General features: G+C 36.3%; 3 protein-coding genes across 4 annotated transcripts in view; 2 read left to right on the forward strand and 1 right to left on the reverse strand.

Annotated features, from left to right (window-relative positions):
- The first annotated feature begins 154 nt into the window (after positions 1–154).
- LOC106116862 (uncharacterized) lies at positions 155–1,155 on the forward strand. 2 transcript variants are annotated; one of them, XM_013310911.1, is made up of 2 exons: positions 155–411; positions 603–1,155. In XM_013310911.1, the coding sequence occupies exon 2, from the start codon at positions 622–624 to the stop codon at positions 1,075–1,077; it is 456 nt and encodes a 151-aa protein (XP_013166365.1). In that variant the 5' UTR covers positions 155–411; positions 603–621; the 3' UTR covers positions 1,078–1,155.
- An 85-nt stretch (positions 1,156–1,240) lies between these two features.
- Positions 1,241–2,759, reverse strand: dUTPase (Deoxyuridine triphosphatase). Its single transcript, NM_001312862.1, is given in 3 exon segments — positions 1,241–1,537; positions 1,903–2,039; positions 2,569–2,759. Coding segments are annotated over 3 exon segments (444 nt in total). The 5' UTR covers positions 2,673–2,759; the 3' UTR covers positions 1,241–1,334.
- A 3,405-nt stretch (positions 2,760–6,164) lies between these two features.
- The window catches only part of trx (histone lysine N-methyltransferase trithorax), a gene marked incomplete in the record, with an annotated part of 19,691 nt that continues 2,837 nt past the window's right edge, over positions 6,165–23,018 (forward strand). Inside the window, 11 exon segments of the mRNA XM_013310571.1 lie at positions 6,165–7,101; positions 8,526–9,750; positions 9,955–10,146; positions 10,458–10,798; positions 11,028–11,573; positions 11,667–11,840; positions 12,095–12,313; positions 12,549–12,710; positions 12,793–22,434; positions 22,584–22,807; positions 22,880–23,007. Coding sequence (XP_013166025.1) covers positions 6,949–7,101; positions 8,526–9,750; positions 9,955–10,146; positions 10,458–10,798; positions 11,028–11,573; positions 11,667–11,840; positions 12,095–12,313; positions 12,549–12,710; positions 12,793–22,434; positions 22,584–22,807; positions 22,880–23,007 — 13,006 coding nt within the window.

The raw sequence follows: 23,018 nt of genomic DNA on the forward strand, positions 1-23,018 counted from the left end.
ACTAAGAATAAAAATATTTAAAATGTCAAAATCATAGACAATTTTCTACACCGAAACAGTTCTTGTGCATTATTTCAAAAACTTGTAAAAACCTACAAATTTTCGTTTAAAATTCAATTTGAAAAAGGGATTATTTTATGTTTAATAAAATTAAAAGGATCAAACAATAAACCCTTCAATTTTTTGAAGTTAACTTAAAAAAGTAGAGTTGGATAAACCAAAGCTATACAATTTCGTTTTCTCGAATTCAACTTGAAAAAATTAGAATGTGAAAATATTTAAATTTCTTAATTTTATGTGTAATAATCACTGCCCCTATTTACTATAACTTCGTTGTAAGAGCAGCAACTACCAGCAACTGATTTGGAAATGCTAATGGTGTCATGGTTCATGTTGTAATAGTATAATTTCGTAAGTATGGTTGAAGTCTGCTTTGGTTTTGCTTTAAAACTGTACTTTTCTAACACAGTTATCTTCTAGGAATACTATGGAATTGTTAATTAAAGTTTATCGTCGACTTCCATCCTCTTTCCTAGAGTTGTCAAAAGTAGTGACAGATGTAGTTGATTATCTAGCAAGTTTTTTGGAATATTTGTTTCCAGATTTTGGCGCAATATAAAAATGTTGGAAAAGGTGGCTAAGGATTACTCATCGTACTTTAAACTAGATGTTGCCGATGGATTTCAAACAGTGCAAGATGTTATAGACAACATGATAACAAGACTGGAAGAATTAAATAGTGTTGTGCACATGATAAAGTTAAAAAATAGTGATTGTAACACAGCTGTAACAACAGATATTAATAAATACAGAGCAGAAATTACATTATTGTCTAAAAAAATTGTAACTTTAAATGAAGTGGTAATAACATTGCAGCATAACATGGATAAAATAGAAAAACAAGTTGAAAAGGCAGAATCACATTTTGGTGTAAATAATGATAGTAAACTGACAAGTCTACTACGGCCTTTTTTAAAAAGAAATCGTGAAACTCCATCTGTTTCTGATGAAATTCCCAATTTTGAAACACTTTCTATAACAAGTGTGATGCATAACTTTGAGGATAATGTATCCTGATATTATAATTTTATATCTTATATGTTAAGATAGTTTTGTTGGGTTTGTATGTATTAAATAAAAAAAATATTTTAAAGATGTTCCGAGTTTCATTTACTCAAGATTGATTTGTTACCTAAAATCAATTATTGTTCTCCTTACAAAACAGAAACTTCAAAAAAAATTTTTTTAGACTTATGTTATTAGTTATTAACCATTTTTAAAACTAAAGTTTTGACTCCTTCATCAGCAATACCCTTATTTTTAAAACATTTAAATTACTGCATTCCAGTTGAACCAAATCCTCGTTCTGACCTTGTTGTATCTGAAAGACTACTAACTTCCTCTATCACTGGGTGGAAGATTTGTTCACAGATCAATTGTGCAATTCTATCTCCTTTTTTAACATCAAAATCTTGATCAGAATGATTGAAGAGTACTACTCCAACATTACCACGATAATCTTCATCAATGACGCCGGCTGTAATAATAAATCCATTAAAAAAAATTAACCAGTCAATCAACAATTTTTCACCAAAATCAGCCTAAATTTTATTTTAAAATTTGAAAGAAAGCAAAGTTATAAAGCTTTACTATTGTAAAGATTAGGAGTCATGACCCAAGCATTTTGACATATTCAGTGCCACTTACGATTTAACATGTAAAAATGAATTCAGTGATACTGCATGTGTTCAGTGTCAGAGAAAGGTTTAAACATAGTAAAACAGAAAGGAGTTCTATTTAATTTATCACCAAATTCCATATTATTATTAAAAAAAAATTAAATAATATAAAAAGTGTAGTAATAGTGATTTATCAAGAACAAATTAAAGTATAAATTCTTACCGCCAACATCGATGAAATTTTTAACTGCCAAACCTGAACGTGGGGCTACACGTCCATAACATCCAGGTGGCAATTCTATCTGAAGATCAGTTTTAATTAATTCTTTACCACGGGCAGGTACCATGTAATCATATGCACTGAAAAGAATACATGTTATCAGGCACATAAAGTAAATTAAAACTTCGATACATAACTTAATAAATGAAAAAAAAAATTCGCCAATGTTATCAATAATATGGATGTTCTAATCTTTGTTCTCTTATGTATGCCAGTACAGAGAGACTAAATTGGGCTGGAGTAACAGTAAGGATATAATAGCGTCAGTTAGGGTTCACAATAACCAGTTTAACACACACAATAGCCTTCGCAATAGCCTTCACAATAGCCCTCTGATAAACTCAGATTTTGAGTGCTACTGCCATAATGTAAAATAGGCATTACTTCATTTTGAACCCCATTCATACAATTTAGATTAGTCTTAAAATGTATTTCAAAAACTACATAGTGAGGGGTAACTATGGACCATAATAAAAATAAAATTACACATTTACGAATTACGATTAAGAAGTAACGGTCGCTTTTTATTAGAAATGGAAATGCCTTTAGAGGAAAACTCTTATTTTTGATAGTAATTGACAACCCATGGTACTTTTAACATTGTTTTACCTTTTTAAATCGAACCCAGCAGCCTTTTCAGACCCTTTCACGGGCAGGAAAGCGTGTTCGGTGAGGCGAGTTACTTTTAAAGTTACTTCATTTGCACTCGGCATTTTATATATCGTACGTAGGAATTTAAAGACTGAGGACAAAATTATTACTGTAATTTAATTATGACAAAACTGCGAAAGGAGGTAGTTGAAATGACAAACTAAAACAGGCTGACTATGAACTATCGGTCAATGAATCTGAAAGAAAAATTGGCGCGAAGCGAAACGAAAACGATTTTTTTTTAAATTTTATGACCTGGTAACATAGACCTTTAGGTCATAAAACGAAAACGAACTCCGCTCGACAATAAAGAGTATGTAACCTCTCGGCTTGACATCGATACCAAAGAGTAATCAAGTCGAGTTGCAAGAGGAAAAAAGCACGATGTAAACGACCCTATAATAATCATCAATAGATATAAAAGCTACTTCGAATAAGACCATACTAATGATAGCTGCTAGCTGCGCCGCTCCTAGACCTAGCTTTTTAATATAGCTTAGCTTTTTATCAAGTCGTTTTATAGAATTTCTGGAAATATTTTTGGGACATCACTTGCGCATGCTATAATATATCTGAATCGTGCTGAATAACGTATAAATATATTTCTATACTCTTTAGCCGGAACTAAAGAAGTCTGTCGTACAGAACGCTAATGCTTTATTTGAGGTCTATAAGGCCTAATTCATTAGGTTGTCTTTACGTACACCACTGAGCATCATATATATATAGCACACACACGATAGTAGCGCCTCTCTCACCGGTTCAGTGGACCTAGCACTAAAAAATCCCTATCAGGCGCACACAAAAAATCTCATACTAATTTTTTTCATGAATGACGATGACGACGATTGCACAAATATTCGGGCTATACCAAGTTTACCACTTCTAATAACCTCCTTTATTTATTATCTATCAAAGTAAATAGAAGAACCAACAGCCTAAAGATCCAAAACTGTGGACTTCCGACTACGTGATCGTGGGTTCGAATTTCGCCATTTGGCTCTCATGTGTCGCGAACCATATCTTAGCAAAAGCCTGGAGCATATTTTTATAACAACCCACGGTAATTGAGACATAATATAAAACTTAAGTAAAGAATATCGAACTATTGTGTTACTTCACAGTTATTAAAATCGGTCAATAAAAAAAACATTTATAATTGCTTTTATTAAGCTTTATATATTATTTACGTATTATTTTTTTATATTTATGAAGCAAGCGCAAAATTTACTAAATATAATTATTTTATTGCTTTACCTGAAGGTTCGATTCCAAATATTAACATAATTAAGAAGGCGACCCGATAACATAAATATCATGAAATGTGAAAAAATAATATAACCAATTTAATAGCATAGAAATAATAAAAAATAAATAAACTGAATGCATTATAGAGATGAAGCATCTCAACAAAGCACTTTCCAGCTAAAATAACGAGTTTATCGATCTTTTTATTATAATTATACGATCAAGTTAAATGAACTGTTCAAGGTGAATTCGTTATTTAGATGTTATTTCGCAATTTAGATAAAAATTTAATATCATTAAATTTGCGCTCACTTCGTAATGAGCAACTTAATCGTTTCCATATAACCAAAATATGAGATTAGAATATTGACCTCTTATTCGATATACCTACAACCTAACACATGCCGGTGAAAAAGAAATAAGCAACCATGGTTATTAAAGGCAAAATTAACTAGCGTCAAATAATTGCCGTAAAATCTGAAGAATAAATATAATTATTCATCTTGATTTTTCTTCTTTTATAGCTGTCATGTCTAACATTGGTCAACACGGCTTCGGCTGCAACTTGGTGTTATTCCATCAACATCAAAAAATTGCTTACAACAAATTAAATTTAAAAATATTTATTTTCAAATTGATTATCCTACAATTTTAGAATAGTAGGATAGTAGTTATTTATTATACATTTATTATAATATCTTAATTAATTAATCTATTATTAATAAAAAAAATGCAATTGATTTTAAATTATTTTGAAACCTACACTTGAATTTGAAAAAAGCTTATTGGAATAAGAATAAGTAAAATCGACCTCTGTTCTATATGAATCATTTTACCTACTCTAGCCTTCGACCCAAATAACACAAAAAAATATCTACCTGCGCGTTAAGGGGTCTCACATTTGGGCACAATACGGACACACGGACAGTAAGCCGGTGAGGCACAGCGATTATCCTCCTTCCGAAAGCCGGCCTCAGTGAAAAATGTCCACAGACGGCGGGAGTCGCGTCGATCAATATTTTGTCAAGAGCCACACGGAAGTTCGCATCAAAACTCGGAACCGCTCAAATTTGAACCGAAGTGCGGGCGTTCGCGCGCCGCACGCACTACACATACGCTACGCCGCGGCGACTTACAATAAAAATCTTTACAAACTAAAAAAGTGTTTCGTGTGTTACTGTGATTCATTCGGGTGAGCCCCCTTGAAGGGGAGTTTGTCCATTTTTATATTTCCAACGTGTCCCTCGCGGCATGCGCGGCGCTTGTACGCCAGTCGCTCTACTACAGTTTCACGCACCAACACCACTGCAAGGAAAGTAATGTAAATATTACTCATACCATAATATTTACAAACGAATTGTTATTTTCAAAACGCGAAAGAGCCGTGCTTATGAATTGGATATTAAAGTGTGACGAAACTTGTGATGTTTAAGTGAGAATTTCTTAAAACAGTGATTGTGTACAGTTTATCTTCGATCCGAGTCGACTATGGTCGAGGACAAGCCGCTCGTACTCAATGTATTTCAGGAAGCGTTTCAGCAAACAACTTTTCGTTTACATAACTCACGCTAGAGGTCAGTATTGAGTAAAGTTAGTATTTTCATAAGTTTCATAAGTTAGTATTCTAAGCGGAATTTTTAATGTGCCTTATTGAATATATCTATATGTAGTTAGGGTTCAAGCACCGAAGCTCTTCCCTTTTGCATCCCTTCTCCGCCCTTTACGCATGATCGACCGACGGAGTTTAGGGGTTCACTGCGAATAGGGTGCGAGCGCTGTATATACGTAGATGTATATTTGTGTCTAAATAGTACTAGCGCTTCGTACTATTGTTATAGCTATGAATGAATCTTCGCTCATTATACATTGATGATTAGACATTATAAAGTGTTGTGCGATCACAATTTAATTAATTAATATTTTGACAATGAATTTTAGATAATTTTATAATTGACTCAAGGTAATACAACGTTTAATTTTTTTTTAATATTGTTATTTATTCATATTAATATGACGTATTTGTATTTACAAACTTGATAAAATTGGTTAAAAACTGTTTTAATTTTTTTTTTAATTTCAATGCTGTAAAACTTCTATGAGAATTATGTTAGAATTGATAAAAAAAATCATTAATAATTACAATGAAAGTACATGCTTATACATATAAACTTTGACTATGTAACATTCCATAAAAAAATGCAACGCGAAACGTATGCGTAAAAGCAAAATACATTAAAAGACTAGTGTAATAGTTTTTATAAAACACCAAAACTTGTTTTTCTAATCGTCAAAATTCAAATTAGACATTAATAAATAAACCTAACAACTACTAATGCTAAGCATAAAGCGGATGATGTGCAAATCAAAACAAAGGAGCAACCGATCACGCAGATTGATCTTATTACTTGGCATTTTTATTGATAAAGTGAAATGAGTGAGTGAGGCGTCTATGCAGATAGATGCCGTATAGGAGCAAGACGTAGCGAGCGACATCGGACATGTTTGTTTTCATACCGGTCCGAATTAACGTCGCGATTGGTTCAAAATCCATAACTGGCCTCCGAGAGCCAGGTGTCGTTCACACCGCGGCCTCGCGCGCCTCGTCTCGTTAATCACTCGTGTTCGCTATTGTTATAGCGCGTCGTACAGCCATCTTTGTCAAATTACGAGAGATTCATTTCAATAATTCGGTTCATGTTAACAAATGGAACAAAACGCAAATACTGTTACCGACGCGTCGTGCGGCCGAGTCGAGTACTTTACTACATTCTCTTTTGTTTTATCGTTGACGCTCCGCTGAATGGAAGCGTTACGACTTCAGCGTTAACGATCAGTCGACCATTAAAATGATGGATGATGTCGTTCCTTGCAAAAACTGTGTAAAGTGATCGTTTTAATAAATAATGTGAAGGGTGTTAGTGCTGTTTATGTTTGGGTGTGCATGTGATGAAAACTGCGTCGTAATTTGTTGTACACATTGCATAAATGAGTGGAATGGCGTTGTGGAGCGCGCGGGCCGGAGCATGCGCGCCAGTATCTTCGCGCTCACTCGAAACGCACTGAGTGTCCTTCGTTTATGTGCGTATCAAAATGGGAAGGTCCAGGTTCCCCGGGAAACCGCTAAAGTTCCAGAACAGAAAGCGTATTAGTGTTCTCTCGGGCACTGTTTACCATGAGACTACTCAAGAAAACCACCCAGCCGCCCGCAGCTCGGGCGGCAATGATTTTACTGGGGAGAAAGAGGTAAAACACGATGCCTAATTTTCAACATTTTGCAAGTAAATCACATAAAATTAACAAAATACACGCGGAAATATTATGTTTACGTAATAGTTCTAAGCGCAAACGAGGCGCCAAACGTATTGTGGCGTCCAGCAATGTAGGAATTTTGACATTTAGTTATCCATACGATTTATGATGTCAACAAAGGCAAACGTCGAGGAAATGTATACTTTCGTTAAATGATTATTTGCGAAGCTTATTTCTGAATTATTAAAACGACAGTCGTTTTTAAATACACTCTTTGATTTTCTAACCTAACTTTTGAGGCCAACAGTAGATGAATAAAATTTGCACCATAAATGCGCAATTGTACTTTGTGTTAAAAAGTGTTAATGTTAACTAACAATAAAATTGATGGTCAACATCAACTTATTCAAACAGTCATTTTGCATATTTTTACCAATCTAACTAATTCAATGTCATTTTATACTTAGTGACCTTAATATAATTATTGAAATAAGCAAGTCACATTGTAAAAATTAAATTATTAATTATTAAAATGTTTTACAATAAAATTCAACTTCAACTAATTCTTGTCAAATCATATATTAATAGATGGTTATAAACAATCAACTGGTTATCAAAGTAATGAGGTTGCCGTCATATGAATAGACACTAATTATAAATGAAATTTACATCTATATAGGAATTTATACTATAAACATTAAATTGAAATGTGCTATAATAATAACTTTTATATTACATTATTTTAGTAAAATTTCATAAAACTATCTGTATTTATAATATGCTGCTTAAGGTTTAAGAATATGTTAGACAATTCAAACTCATAATTGCTCAAAAATAAATCCGTATGACCTTGAAGGTTCTGCGGTATTTCACAAATGTCTGTTAATAAGGAATAAAGTGATGCAAGACATTATTGAGTAGATCTATTGGTCATTTTCCAATTTATATGAAAAAGTTTTACTTTCTCAAATCATTGAAGTTAAGGCGGACATCTAGTTACTAGTTTTTATTACAAATTGGTAATGTTCTAGAAGTTCTATTTTTACTAAATAAATGAGTCATTGTAACACTTTTTTGCACATGTTGGAATTTACATGACTCATGTTTTTTTGTGAAGATTGAAACATAATGAACTAAATGATAAGTTACTAAATGTTACTTTTGTGCTAAGAAAACAATACTAGGGCAGTAATTGATTAATTACTTGTACCAATCTGGACATGGTTCAATTTACCATTGTATTTAATAAACATTGCCACATTTTAAAAACAAATATTTTTTGTTGACTGTAAAATAAACTTAAAAAAATATGAGTCCTAGAGTGTCATAATATATGAGACATTTAAATATTTTTCTCTTTAGTAGTCATAGAAACTTCTTTACAATAGGGATTAGTAATCAATTTAAAATCATTATAGGAAGAAGAGAAGAAAGAAACTAATAATGAGAATGAGGAAAACTCTACCAGTGAGAATAAAGTAACCGAAGAAACACAAAAGAATAAGAAGGAGCCCCAAGAAAACGGAGCAGACACATCAAAATCACCAGTGCGAACAAGATCACAAAACAAAATGGAGCCATCTAAAGGTGATAAACCTAAACCTGTGAAAAAGACAGTCACTTTTGGCACTGTAGAGAGCTGTGAAGATATATTTCTACCGCTTAAAAAGGTTCCCATCAAACATCATGCTCCTCTTGTGTCTATCATCAAGAAGAAGTCTTCATTAAAACAAACTGAATACTCCACATTTAACAGTATTCTGAAACCTGCAAAGCTGACAGATCTTAGTTCAAAGTCAAGTATTGAGCAACAAGAAGGTTATTTGAGAAAGAATCTCAATCCATTATCAAAGCCTATGAACAAATTTTCACAGTTCAGTGAAAGTCGTTGCATTTCACCTCCTCCAAGAACTATCTCACCTATGGATAGGGAAACTGGCAATACTAAGTTTGTGTTACCAATAAGAAGTGCCCATTCATCAAGGGTTATCAAACCTAACAAAAGATTTATTGACGGCGAAGAACACTCAACCATATCCAATAGTTTAAGTTCTGGAAAAGTTCTTAAAAAGCCAAAACTGAAGAGGTTAGTCTTTAACAACCTTCATGACAATGATGACTCTGCTGAAGAAGATGATGCGGAGAAAAATGAAAACGAAAAGAATAGAGACAAAAATTTGCTTTCTACATCCAACTTATTTAAAGACAAAATGACAAATTCATTCTCTAATATAAACACTGGTAATCGAAAATCCTTACTATTTTCATTTGAGAAAGATACTGAGTATCCGCCAGATGAAAATTCAAATGTTGAGAATGTGGAGAAATTGAAATCAAATGAATCTAAAGAAGAGAGGACAGGGCATGCTATGCGTAAGTTAATGGATATATCAGATGCTAGTACCTCTCCTAGTACCAGCAGCGGCTCTGAGTCTGAGGACAGTTGGGAAAGTGAGAGCCCCGCTGGCAGTGGTGATGAGGAAGAACGGCCAGCTACATCTAGTCCTGAGAAAGACAAGTCAACTGCATCACAACTATTACGGGGCAAAGTTATAATCAGAGAAGCAAGGCTTCAATTAAACACCACAACCCCATCAAATATGGGCTTAGATGGACCATTCTCAACTGTTGCACCTGTGTCATGTAAGCCTATTTATAAAATACATTAATCATAAACTTAAAACACAACAATTCAAATGTCATTTAAAATATACTGTTTTGTCTTGTCTATGTTATTCATTCAAAATTGCTTAACTATTATCTGATAATACTTACAATATAAAGTCTCAGTTTTACTATGTTAATAATCCTTACTAATTATTATTAATTTTTTCTTTGCATTTTCAGCACAAAATCCACCTACCACTGTTACATGTGGTGTATGCGGTGCTGTCCGCTTCTATAGGTTTGTCAAACAAGCACGCAAGTTCGGGATATATTCCTGTGAGTCATGCCGCAAGTTCATATCTAAAATGCTAAAGAAGGAAAAAATGTCTCACAGAACTGGTCCCGTTGTAATGCAGTGTCTTAAAGGAGAAGGTGTGCATTTCATATGTTTTAATTTTCAAATAATTTATAAGGATAGCCTTTAATACTAACAAAAAAGGATTTTAAATTAAATTTAATATCTGTGCAATTAATTGAACATGTTTATTGTTGTAGTTTACAAGGAGTATTTAGAATGTAAGTTGTATTATAGCTTTGTAGATTTAAATGTTGTCGTAAGCCACTATATTACATTTGTGGTTTTATATAAAATATGCAGGTTAATTTGGTGTATCATGTCGTAGTTAGTGAATGTATCAGTTTACTTAAGTTAATTTGATAATGTAAACAAAATAATTTCACAGGTAACTGCCATGTTCCACCGATTGTCCGATCTCAACAATGGAAGTTGCTACGCTGCACAAATAAGACTCGTTGTCCTGCTTGTTGGTTAAAGATGTGCTTGAAAGCTTTCCAAGTGCCTCCAAATATCAGAGCGAGTCTGACAGCAATGCTTCCACCGCACATGAGAGCTGGTGCTAAAGCATCCGTACCTATGCCACAAGCTAATCCGTTGAGGATTGCTAGCAATACAACAGCTCAACCGATATTCACTGCTCTTTCTACAACCGAGAATGAAAACACCAAACTCTTTGGTACCCTCAAAGTGACAAAGAAACCATCAGAAGAGGTTGAAAAACAAGAGGTATGTTTTACATTATTTATTTTTTAATTTCCTTCATTTTGAACTTGTAATTCGTTCTGTTACCATTTATCATGCGATAAAAGAATATTTTTTTATCATTTATGGCATAGTTCTATTTTCTTTTAATGCTTTTAAATCACAACAATTAATAAATTCTGTCCGCACCGGTCCACACCAAATAGAAAATAAATGTATCATTGTTTTGTACCATGTGATTATATAATTTCAGGAGAAAGTTCAGAAAGAAACTAAAGAAGCCGAGGAAACTAATGAAGACTTTAGTAACAATAGAAAACGTCGTCTTACAAGAGTGAAAGTACGTAAGAAAGATAAGAGTGATGGAAAACAAACAGAGGACCCAAAGAGGCAGAAAATGGAATTGAAAGGTCCAAGAGTGAAACATGTATGCCGAAGTGCCTCTATAGTGCTGGGCCAACCGATTGCAACATTCCCTACTCAAGAAGAGAAGGATAAAACAGACAAATCTTTGTCATCAGATGACGACAGTACCGTGTTGCCTGTCGACAAAGAAAATGGTGCACCAGATATGTCAGGTGGTGAATCAGAAATTGACACAGAGAAGACACTACAAATTGTCCCAGAAGTTGTTATTAATAAAGACCCTGACACTGAAGTTGTTGTAGAGTCTAAAAAGAGAAAGGTGGAAGTTCCCGTTGCTAAACCTCAAACGAAAGTGGAATCTAGTGAAGACGAAACTGTTATGGATCTAGTCCCAAGAAAGACAATACAGAAGCCATTCACAAACATCACAAACGTGAGTAAAGACAATTAACTTAGAACGTTTTTATTTAAGTGCTGGTTAATAGTCTTTATTTTTTTTTATATATTTCTTTAAATATTTTTACAGATTCGCGGCAGGTCACAGAAGTGCGGACAAAATCGTCCAGAACTGATTTGCGTTGATTTCTGGGAGAGCTATGATCCCGATGAAGTTTGCAGCACTGGATTCGGTCTGATAGGCACAGCGCCTTTCACCGTTGCCAGGCTGTGCTTCTTGTGCGGCAGTGCTGGTAATGAAAAGGTAAAGATTTTTGTACGCTAACCATTGTATTTATACTTTAAATGACCACCTTGTCTTGTCCAGAAAACAAAATGTTAAGGATTTACTGTCCTCATACTATAATAATACAAAAACTTATGTGGTAAAGATTTGCACATTGCAGTACCCACTAATCGTTGGTTTCTGAGACTAAAGTATAAGTCATATTGTTATCACTGTTTTTAATAGTTTATAGACCCAGCGCTAAATATATCTTGGATAAACCTGTATTGCAGATGTTAGTGTGCTCGAGCTGTTGCGAGTGGTACCACAGCTGGTGCGCTGAAGACGTGGGGCGCGGTGCGGACGGTGGTGACTGGACGTGCGCGCGCTGCGTCGCCTGCGCCGTCTGCTCCCGCTCCGCTGCAAGACTCCGCTGCCGCTCCTGCGCCAGGCACCACCACGCCGCCTGCCTCGTGCCCGCCCCGCCTGACCACCGCAGTGATTGGCCTCAGGTATGTTTGATACTTGGATATAATTAGACATAGTTGAATATTTATAATTTATAAAAACCAACTTTAATAAGTATCTTTGTTATTGAAAATGTAAATTCAATTAAAAAATAGATATAGGCCTGAACAACAAGTATAGAAAGCTGTTGAAACTCATCATATGACAACTATTTATTAATAGTATTTCAAATTACGGTATATATATGTAATATAAAATTATGTGTGCTCTTTCCTACAGATTTGCAGCGCCTGTCTTAAATGCAAGAGCTGTGACAGCAACCGCGTCAACAAGTTCGTCGGTAGCCTGCCGTTCTGCCGGCCGTGCTTCAAGCTGCGCCAGAAGGGCAACTACTGTCCGCTCTGCCAGGCCTGTTACAGAGATAATGATTTTGACAGCAAGGTACATATTAATAAGCCATTTTTAGTCTGTAACTAGTTTTGTTGTTGTGTAATTATGTTAAATGTCGTTTTTATTGTTCTAGATGATGGAGTGCGGCTGGTGTGCGAGATGGGTGCACGCAAGCTGTGAAGGTTTGTCCGGAGAAGGATACCAGCTGCTGTCAGCTTTACCTCCGTCGATTGAGTACATTTGCTGCAAGTGCATGCCACACGACCCGCCCTGGAGGAAAATGCTCACAGAACACCTCAAAGCCAAGTTGTTGCACCTCCTAAAGCAACTTGCTAAGAATAAGAAGGCATGCGCTCTGCTAAAACTCACACCGCACAAGAATACTCCAGTTCCAAACAAACCTTACCGTCTTATGTCGCCTCAGGCGATACGTAAGCTACATTTCGATACTGGAGATGAATCTATGAAGACTACAGAAACGAAAGTATACAGAAATACGGCGAGAGGACGACGCAATAATCCGCAAAACAAATTTGACGAGGCCAATGCTTCGCAAAATATATGGCACTGCTCATCATTATTTAACGATGTAGAAATGGAGAAAGAAGATATGCCACATACATCACATAAAGTTGTCAATCTACAAGAACCACTAATGCAGAATAAAGAGATCTGCTTTTCGACTGGTCTGTATAACAATAAAACTGAGTTTACGGCTTCTTGCGTCGAAGTGCACGATAATTATCCTCCTCAAGTGAAGACAGAAAAGGCTATGGCCATGTTGCCGACTTCAATCCATGATGACAAATACGAAGCAATCTCTGATGATGATGAACCCGTCAGTAGCTTCCCTCAAGATCGCAGCGAACCGGACCTCAGTCCCGCATTAATACGTCAACCAGATATACTGAATGAAGATGCATCAGAAAATGATCTAAGTAGATTAATTTCCCCATCTTTACTGGATATCAAAAGGAGAGTGAATAGTGATGAATACATCTCCTTAAAAGATTTCAATCATGACATGAAAGATGTTATTGTACGAACATCCAATGATGACCTTCAAACAATATACAAAGAATTATTCTTCGAGACATTCCCATGGTTTGATTGTGAAAATAATTGCCTTCAACCTAATTTGGAGGTTGAAGGTGAACAAGATGATACAGAATCTCTTAAAGAGCATGAGATGTCAGATAATAAAGGCATGAACACAAAAGAGCAGTCGATTGAAAAACCACTTGATCAGATTGTACCTAAGTTAGAATCTGAAGGAGCAAAAGAAGAGGAAGATCTATTGGAGTTTTATCCAATTGTAGATTCACGGACATGTGTCCTGTGTAAAGTTGTAGGTGACGGCTCACCTGCAATGGAAGGTCGTTTGTTATACTGCGGTCAAAACGATTGGATTCACGCAAATTGCGCTCTTTGGTCAGCAGAAGTATTTGAGGAAATCGATGGATCTCTGCAGAATGTTCACTCTGCAATTTCAAGGGGAAAAATGATTAAATGTGCTTCTTGCGAAGTGAAAGGAGCCAGTGTTGGATGCTGCGCAAAAAATTGTAGTGAAACATACCATTATTCTTGTGCAAGGAAGGATAGTTGTGCTTTTATGGACGACAAGAGAGTATTCTGTCCTACTCATGGAAAAGATGTCCCTAAGAAAAGTTTACAAAAAGATGCCGACTTTGAATTAACTAGACCTGTGTATGTAGAGTTAGATAAGAAAAAGAAAAGATACAGTGAAATTAATAAAGTACAGTTTCTAATGGGTTCTCTAACAGTACAAAGTCTTGGAAAAATTGTTCCATCTGTGTCTGATTATGAAGAGTTTTTGATGCCGGTAGATTTTTCATGCACACGTCTATTTTGGTCGTGCAAAAAACCATCAAAGATAGTAAGGTACACAATAAAAACGAAATTGATCCTTGCTGAACCATTGCCGGGCTATGACTTTGGTGTAAACATAACCGTTGATCACACAATGGATGTTCAAATTGTCGAACGAGCGATTGCGGAAATTGGCGCTTGGCACCAAAGTCTGGAAACAAGATCTAAAACTGTTCTTATGTTGAAGAATGACAAGTCACCGATTAAGTTCGGTAATTCAGTGACGTTAGAAGATTTGGCTGTAAAGCAAGTTGTCGAACATCTTCTAGACAATGTGTGCAAACAAGAACAACAAGATGAAGAAGAGCCCCAAAACACGGCAGATCTTTTGCCACCAGAAGTAAAAGACGCTATTTTTGAAGATCTAAATCATGATCTTTTAGATGGAATTTCAATGCAAGACATATTCCCGAAACTAATGTCATACGAAGATCTCGTCGCAATGGATCTAAAGAATGAATTTTACGGCGCAATGAGTCAATCGGACGATAAAAGTGATTCACGTTCGACAGACTTTATTGATGAACTTTTAAATGCCCGACTAGAATCAGGCAATAAAGAATTAAAGAGAAGCAAATCTGAAATGCTTTTACAAAATCATAACCTTAAAAGTCTCACAACCGGTCGGGGCCAGCAAAGATCGACTAGTTTAACGTGGAACAATAAATTCGACACAAGCTTGTTGTCGTCAACTATAAAGAGATGCAAAATAGGAAAATCTTCGACAGTGACAGGAAAACTAAGTCCAGTTCAAAGAGTTGCATTGACAGAGAGTACATTGGAACCGATTAAGGAGAATGAAGGCAGCAGTAACATCGATAAGAAAAATAAACCTGGAAATGTTGCTAACACAAGCAACATTTGTGAAGAGGCTCCACATTCATCTGGTGTGAACTATCGCGCAACAACAGCTACTCCTAAACCAAAAGATGATAATTCTAATGATAAAACTGACAAATCTGAAGGATATTACCCAGATGTAATTGATTTCTATACAAAAATACATTGTAGCCCAATATCGCAATTAGATGGTGCCGCAGATTGGTCTGGCTCCGAAAGTACTTGCAGTTCGCGACCAAGTAGCCCTAGAGATGAAGATTTTACTCCCATCCAGCAACTTGATGGGGCAGAAGACCATACGGGTAATGATAATATGCAAAGGAATCATTCCAATCAATTCCTGTACAGAGCGAGTGGGACCGAAAGCACATATACTGTTACAATTGCTGGCAATGCTATAAGCGGTCAACCGGAACTAGTCATGAGGCCCTTAGACGACAATTCGGGAGCACCGGGTCAGCTCGAGCAACTTGTTAGATGTGACAGATGTCAATGCACGTATAGGAATAAAGAATCATACGATAGACATGTGCCATCATGTGACATGATATCAACTAGCGAAAGTGAGAGTGAAAATCCCAAATCACCCGAAAACAGAACTTTGACGACTTTACAAAACGCTTTTCAAGGTGCTTTCGCTCAACCGATGATAATACATACAGGAGTTGTCAGTGGAAGTGAGAACTCTGTTAAGGCTGAAGGCATTTCAGCGAGAAGGACATCAATTAACACAAGGCAAATTACAATTAACGGTACGATTGTCGAAACGCCTTCACCTGGTCCGACGAATGAAATGACAATGACGATTACAGAACAAATGAAGTCGGGCACGGTGATATTTGATCAAAGTAAAACGACTAATGTTCAAGTATCCGCTAACCAACAAGTGTTATCATCGCCACAAATCGTCGTTACACCGCAAATGTTATTGCCCCCCAAAACTAGCACAACAGGCGGCCAGAAAATTATGACTCCCCAAATAATAACTCAACCAGGAATCCTGCCTTACAATATATGCGTTAAGTCTGGAAACGGGAATGCAAATATACAACAAATTCAAGGAAGCGCGGACATGACGCAACTTTTATCTGGCGCAGGAGGAATCCAAGTTATATCATCAAATTCAAACCAAGTGTTGACAATTCCCTCAAACCAAACTGGAAATATTACACCCATTATCCAAGGTAAAAATCAAGTAACAAACTTCCCTAACATGGCTAGTGCGTCGTCGATAGCACTACCAGTGAATTCTATACAAGGAATGCCAAACACATCAATCATACAAAATATTCAGCCTATGATCAGACCACAAATTCAAGGAAACCCTACTATTGTTGTTCCGGCGATGACAGCTCAAAGGTTAACATCGCCTAATTCACAAAAGCAACAGATTATTCTTCCGGGAACTCCTCAAAAGTCTCCGAAAAAACAACCACCACCTGTTCAACCGAAACCTATTTTCCATGCTGCTAACCGTGGAAGGGGACGCCCGATGCCAAAGCCGACTACGATAAAGAGGCAAACAAAATTAGAAAAAACATTCACTACAATCAACCAATCACCACTTGGACCTGGCAATACCGTCATACAACTTCAAACAAACAACCAGACTGGGCAACCTTCTATAATAGTACAGCCCGTGGCCAATCAGAATATTATGTCGGCTTATGTTGAGGCATTGTCGCAACAACAGAACCAAAACATGCAGTATATAGCAACCATAGCACCACAAGGTGATTTTAAAACAGGACCGACACAATTTATATCACAAGGTGGACTTATGCCACAAACGTTTCAAATACAGCAAACTGAATCCGGTGGCTTAGTCGCCGTACCGAGCGGCGGTATTCCAGTGTTGCTACCTCAAGGCAACGTCGGGATTTTACCACAAGCAATACAACAAGGCGCTACAATCTTGCCTCAAGGCACAATACAAGCTCAAGGAATTATTTCTCAAGGTCCTAATGGACACACCATCCTGCCTCAAGCAATACATACGCAAAATGGAACAACTATCATACCGCAAGGAACAATTCAAGGCTTAGCACCTGGAACAATAACATCGCAAACTGCTACGCTTCTGCCAAATAACACCTTACAGACCGCTGGAGCTACGGTCGTGCCTCAAAGTGGTATTGGAAATGGACAGACTACTATAATACCAAATGCGGCCTTGCCATCACAAGGCAATACATTGATTTCTTCTACACCAGGAGCTACAATAATACCACAAGGGACATTGTTGCCACAATTTTGCAATGATCAAGTGTTACTTGGTTCTACGCCTACTTTGGAAATGGTAACTGACCCCTCAGGCTGTATGTATCTTACGACAACACAGCCTGTTTATTACGGCTTAGAAACAATCGTTCAAAATACAGTTATGTCATCTCAGCAGTTTGTGTCAACGGCTATGCAAGGTGTTTTAGCACAAAACAGTAGTTTTTCGGCGACAACAACTCAAGTGTTCCAAGCGAGTAAGATAGAACCAATAGTTGAAGTACCTACCGGATATGTGGTTGTTAACAATGTTGGCGAAAGTGTGTCTTCACAAGCCGCATCATCTACACCCAACGTAGTAACGGCGCACACAGTACAATCGACGCCACAGACAATTAAAACGGTTAAGACAAGCGTTCCGAACCTGACATTACAACCATTGCCCGATAAACAGTCAAACAACAATAATCGGCAAACACCAAAAGTTATACAAATGAGTGCTGCACCAATAACCGTTGGTTCACAATCTGGTATTGGCAACTTATTGACTGGACGTCACAGCATCAACCCGATTACATCTCAAATACATGGAATGTCAATATCGAATTCTGTACAGAATATGCAGAAGCCCAATATGACTAAATCCAACAATATAACAATGTCTCCTAATGTAACCTTAGTTTCCTCTACCGGTCAACCATTAATGGCTATTTCTCAATCTATGCCAAACTCGGTATCATCGTTTTCAATGCAACCAATCCCGTTATCTCAACCAATTGTGTCAAGTTCAATTGCCCCGTCGTCGAATAAAAATAACATAAAAATTGAAAACTCTCACGTAATTGAAATAAGTGGTAATTTACAAGATAATTCCAATTGCTCAAGCTTACCGACAATAAGCGTTACACAAAGTATAAAATCACCAACACCTTGGAGATTAAACCAAAATAACAATGACAACAAAATGGAATTTCAAAATATTTCTTTAAAATCTAATCACACCACTAACAACTCTGGAATGAATGTTCAGAATAATATATCTGGTCGTCAAATTTCGCACAACGAACCTGATAAGATTAATCAAAACTGTATGATGTCGTTACAAAATAACGGAAATTCAATGTCATCAGGAAACTTACATTCCCATCAATTTGAGTCCAGCCTCAATGTAAGCCATCACTCTTCAAGTCATACGACTTCAAATAACGTAATACAAATAACAGCTGGTAATATCTACCCTCCTTCATCGGTGATGAATAGTAATTTTAATGCTGACACTGCTATGAAACTCAGCAAGATTAATGCACTTTCAAAAACAGAAGACGGACACATGAATTTCAATCAAGAAATCATGGCTTCACATTCGCAACAACATCCTCACAATGACAAGACTTTCCAAAATATTGGGAACAATGACAAGCATAATTCTGATAGCATCAATAATCAAATGAATATACATAAATTGAGCAGTTGTCAAGTTGCAGGAAATATGGGCAATTCACCATCCATCAGTATTATACCTCACGTGATTCGACCTCAAATGCAAAACAATCAAAATTCAATGTCATTATCGAACAATGCAAATCAAATGTGTTCGATATCAAATAGCTCTCATGGACAAGTACAGATTTTAAATTCTGCGAGTAACTCCATGCAAAACATTAATATGTCTTGCCAGGAGACTACAAATAACAGAATGAATATTGCCGTATCAAGCGATAATAGCTTGCACCATACGAATCAACAACATGACATTCCCAATTCGATGCTTAATAATTCAAATTTAAATCACGGAAACATGTCAATGATGGGTCATGATAACAATCAACATCCACCCTCTAACCAAATTCATATAATGAATGGTCAAATACAACATAATCGACAATTAGAAAATAACCAGATGCAAGCCATGAATCAAGGATCATCTAACAGAAGTTTTCATGACAATATTATTGGAACACAGCAAAATCACAATCAACAAAATATGCTGTCAAACCGAAGCACACCAGATAATACAAACTTAATGAATCAATCTATGAATATGCATAATTTATCTAATAATCACAGCATGAACCGTTCGGAATTAAATGACTTAAACCACTTGCATATGAATCAAACATTGACCAATATGAACAACATGCAAAATAATAGAATGATGATGGATAATATGCAATCTCATTCAATTAATAATTTGAACCATCAAATGCACTCAAATAGACCTATGGATAACATGCATAATCAACAGATGCATTCAATGCCTCAAATGAGTCATCATATGAATAGTTCTAGCAGAAATCAAATTGATAATAATATGCATATGAATCAACAAAACATAAACATGCAACAAAATAGACAAATGGATAATATGCATCATCACCAGCATCCTATGTCTAATGTAATGCAAATACAAAATAATCGGCAACATATTGACAGTAATATGATGAATATGCATCAACATGTGTCTAATCAAATGCATAATAGACAGCAAATGGATAATAGTATGAGTATGCATCACATGTCTGGTAATACGTCTAGCATGAATATCGGTAGCAGTATGGACAATACGACCAGCCTTCAAGGCATGCATACCAACAGACATGACAATGGTTCCATGTCTATGCAAAACCTTAATGCAATGAACCAAATGCAAAATAATAGGAATTCGATGGAACATTCCAGTCTCATGCAGCATCATATTAATAATATGAACTCTATAAATAATATGAATATGCATAACAACATCAATAATTCAATGCAGATCACAAACTCAAACCATCAATCGCTGTCAAATTCGTTGATGCATGGTCCAAACATACCAGACATCAAAAATGACATGCAAAATTCATGCAGCGGCAGCTGCTCTAATAATACACAACAATTTACCAACAGTCAATCTTCGTTCGAAATGTGTTCTAATATTAATTCCAGTAATAATTTAAATATGGCCAGTGCTAATATGATTCATGGCATGAATGTCAACAATTCAAATCTATCAAACAATATGATGATGAGTTCGACAAATAACAATATGTATGGCGCAAATACTCAGAATAACTTAACAGGGCATGATATGCTAATGAACTGTAACAACACTAACAACTTGATGTCGGGAAATAATAATCATATGATCATGAATAATTCGCAGCCCCACTCTAATCCTACTCAACATTTAGGCAGTCAAGTTCCCAATAATACTCAAATCAATATCAATAGCTGCAGCTTGAGTAGTAATAATAACACACAAAATATAAATAATATGGATAACCCAATAAATAGACCGAATATAACTGTAAATGAAACACCTAAATTCCAACAAGAACCTATCAGAGGGAAAAATATAATGGGTCCGCCTCCGAACCCCAATGTACCTCATAATAACATAAACAATGACTGCGCCAAAGTCAATATTGTGGCCAATGACAAACAAAACCACACAATATCAGTTAACAACCAAATGGGATATATGCAGATGAATTCGCAAAATAATAGAGTGATTAATCTTCCTGAAAGGAACAGAATGAACAATACTAATATTGAAAACAATATCAATACACATGTTCCTCAACAGCACAATATACGTGTTGTAACAAATAATAGTAACAACAATGTAGGAAATATTGCAACCGAGCCAAGTTTAGGCTTCCAACAGAAAACTGAAAATAATAGTACAATGATAAATGTACCTTTCCAAGCAATACCAAACAGTGCACCTATGAATATCAATGTTAACTCTAGCAACAATACTGTTAATATTACAGTCCAAAACAACCTTGTTGATCCAAAAATAGCTTCTAAAGCTGCAACGGACATCAATTTCCCGCTTCAAACAAACAATAATTTATTACAGAATCAGAATAGTAGTAATAGTAACATGATATGCATTCCTGTTCAACAAAATAGTACGATTAATTTATCATCTCAAAACAGTACTAGTATTACTTTACCCAAAGCCCCACCTACTCAACAATCTGGAATACCAACCAATGTTGTAAATCCCATGTCTATGAGACCGATGAATAGAGTTTTGCCATTACATAGAGACGGACAGAGCAAATCGTCAAAAGCCGCTAGTACCAGTAAAACTCCAACGGTTCCCAAACAAAGACCAGCCACTCAGGTGAGCCATGATATGCCAGATTTAAGTGTTAAAGAAGAGACCATAGATAGTGATTTAGAAAAAGCCATTGAAGAATCCAAACGGATGCTCGAATTAGAGAGAGCGAAGCGGGAGAAAGAAGAAAGAGATGCGGCACGAGCCATACAATTGTCTACGAAGATGAATCAACCCACTACCAGTGGGACATCAGGTGCGACGGATACAAGAAATAACGAAACCATTGTAACGGTTGGCCAAATGGCATCGTTACCCAGTTTAGATTCAGACATGGATGTTGAACCAACTAAAGTGTTGACCGAAAAAGATACGAATCGATCTCTACAATCCAAAATGTCAAATGCTCCTACCAAACTAATGAAGAGACCGTTGAACGATAGGAAAACTGAAAGCGAAACAACTGTAACTAAGAAGCAGAGTAAATTTTCAAAGGGTCAAGAAAACAAAACTGCACAGCCGAAGCAAGCGCCTGATCCGCCCAAAGATGATGGGCCGAAGTTAATTTATGAAGTTACATCCGAAGACGGATTCAGTTATTCTTCCGCATCACTAACCGATCTCTGGTCTAAGGTGATCGAGGCTGTGCAAAATGCACGAAAACAATCCGGTATGCCGCTCATACAGTACAATCTTCCATCTACACTATCTGGGGCTCATCTTCTTGGACTAAACAACAATGCCCTAAGATATCTGATTGAACAGTTACCCGGAGTAAGTACAGTCAATTACCTACATTATAAAATATTTCAACCTTTTAGTCATATTAATTTAGAATCTAAAAACTTCAGAATAATAAAAAACGTGGCAAATACTTACCTTGAATAAAATTCAATCTTACTAATAAAGATAAATATTTATAGGCAAGTCGTTGTACAAAATACAAGATCCGCCAAGGTCGTCCATTGAGCAGTTGGGACAACAACTTGGACCTGAGCGAGGGATTTAAGGAGAGCCCGTGGGGCAGCGCTCGCACCGGCCCCGTCGCTCGCAAGCAGAACCACGACATGTTCAGTTGGATGGCCTCACCCTTCAGGGAGGAACCACCACCGTTTGGAGGACAGGAAAGCGAGAGTTTGATTTCAAGGTAAGATTTGACTTTTTATTCTCAATTATAGCTTCACCTGAAAAATTGCTACAACTCTTTTCTATTTTTCAGACGGCTAGCGACCCTACCGCCGGCGATGCGATTCAGACAACTCAAGGAGACGTCGAAAGCTTCAGTAGGCGTATACCGGTCGCATATTCACGGACGCGGCTTGTTCTGCAAACGAGACATTGAAGAAGGTAAAATTCAT

Source organism: Papilio xuthus, unplaced genomic scaffold (assembly GCF_000836235.2).
Source record: "Papilio xuthus unplaced genomic scaffold, Pxut_1.1 DF827714.1, whole genome shotgun sequence".
NCBI lineage: Eukaryota > Metazoa > Arthropoda > Insecta > Lepidoptera > Papilionidae > Papilio > Papilio xuthus.

Coding starts and splice junctions, on each gene's coding strand:
- LOC106116862 (XM_013310911.1), top strand. CDS start 622: ATGTTGGAAAAGGTGGCTAAGGATTACTCATCGTACTTTAAACTAGAT.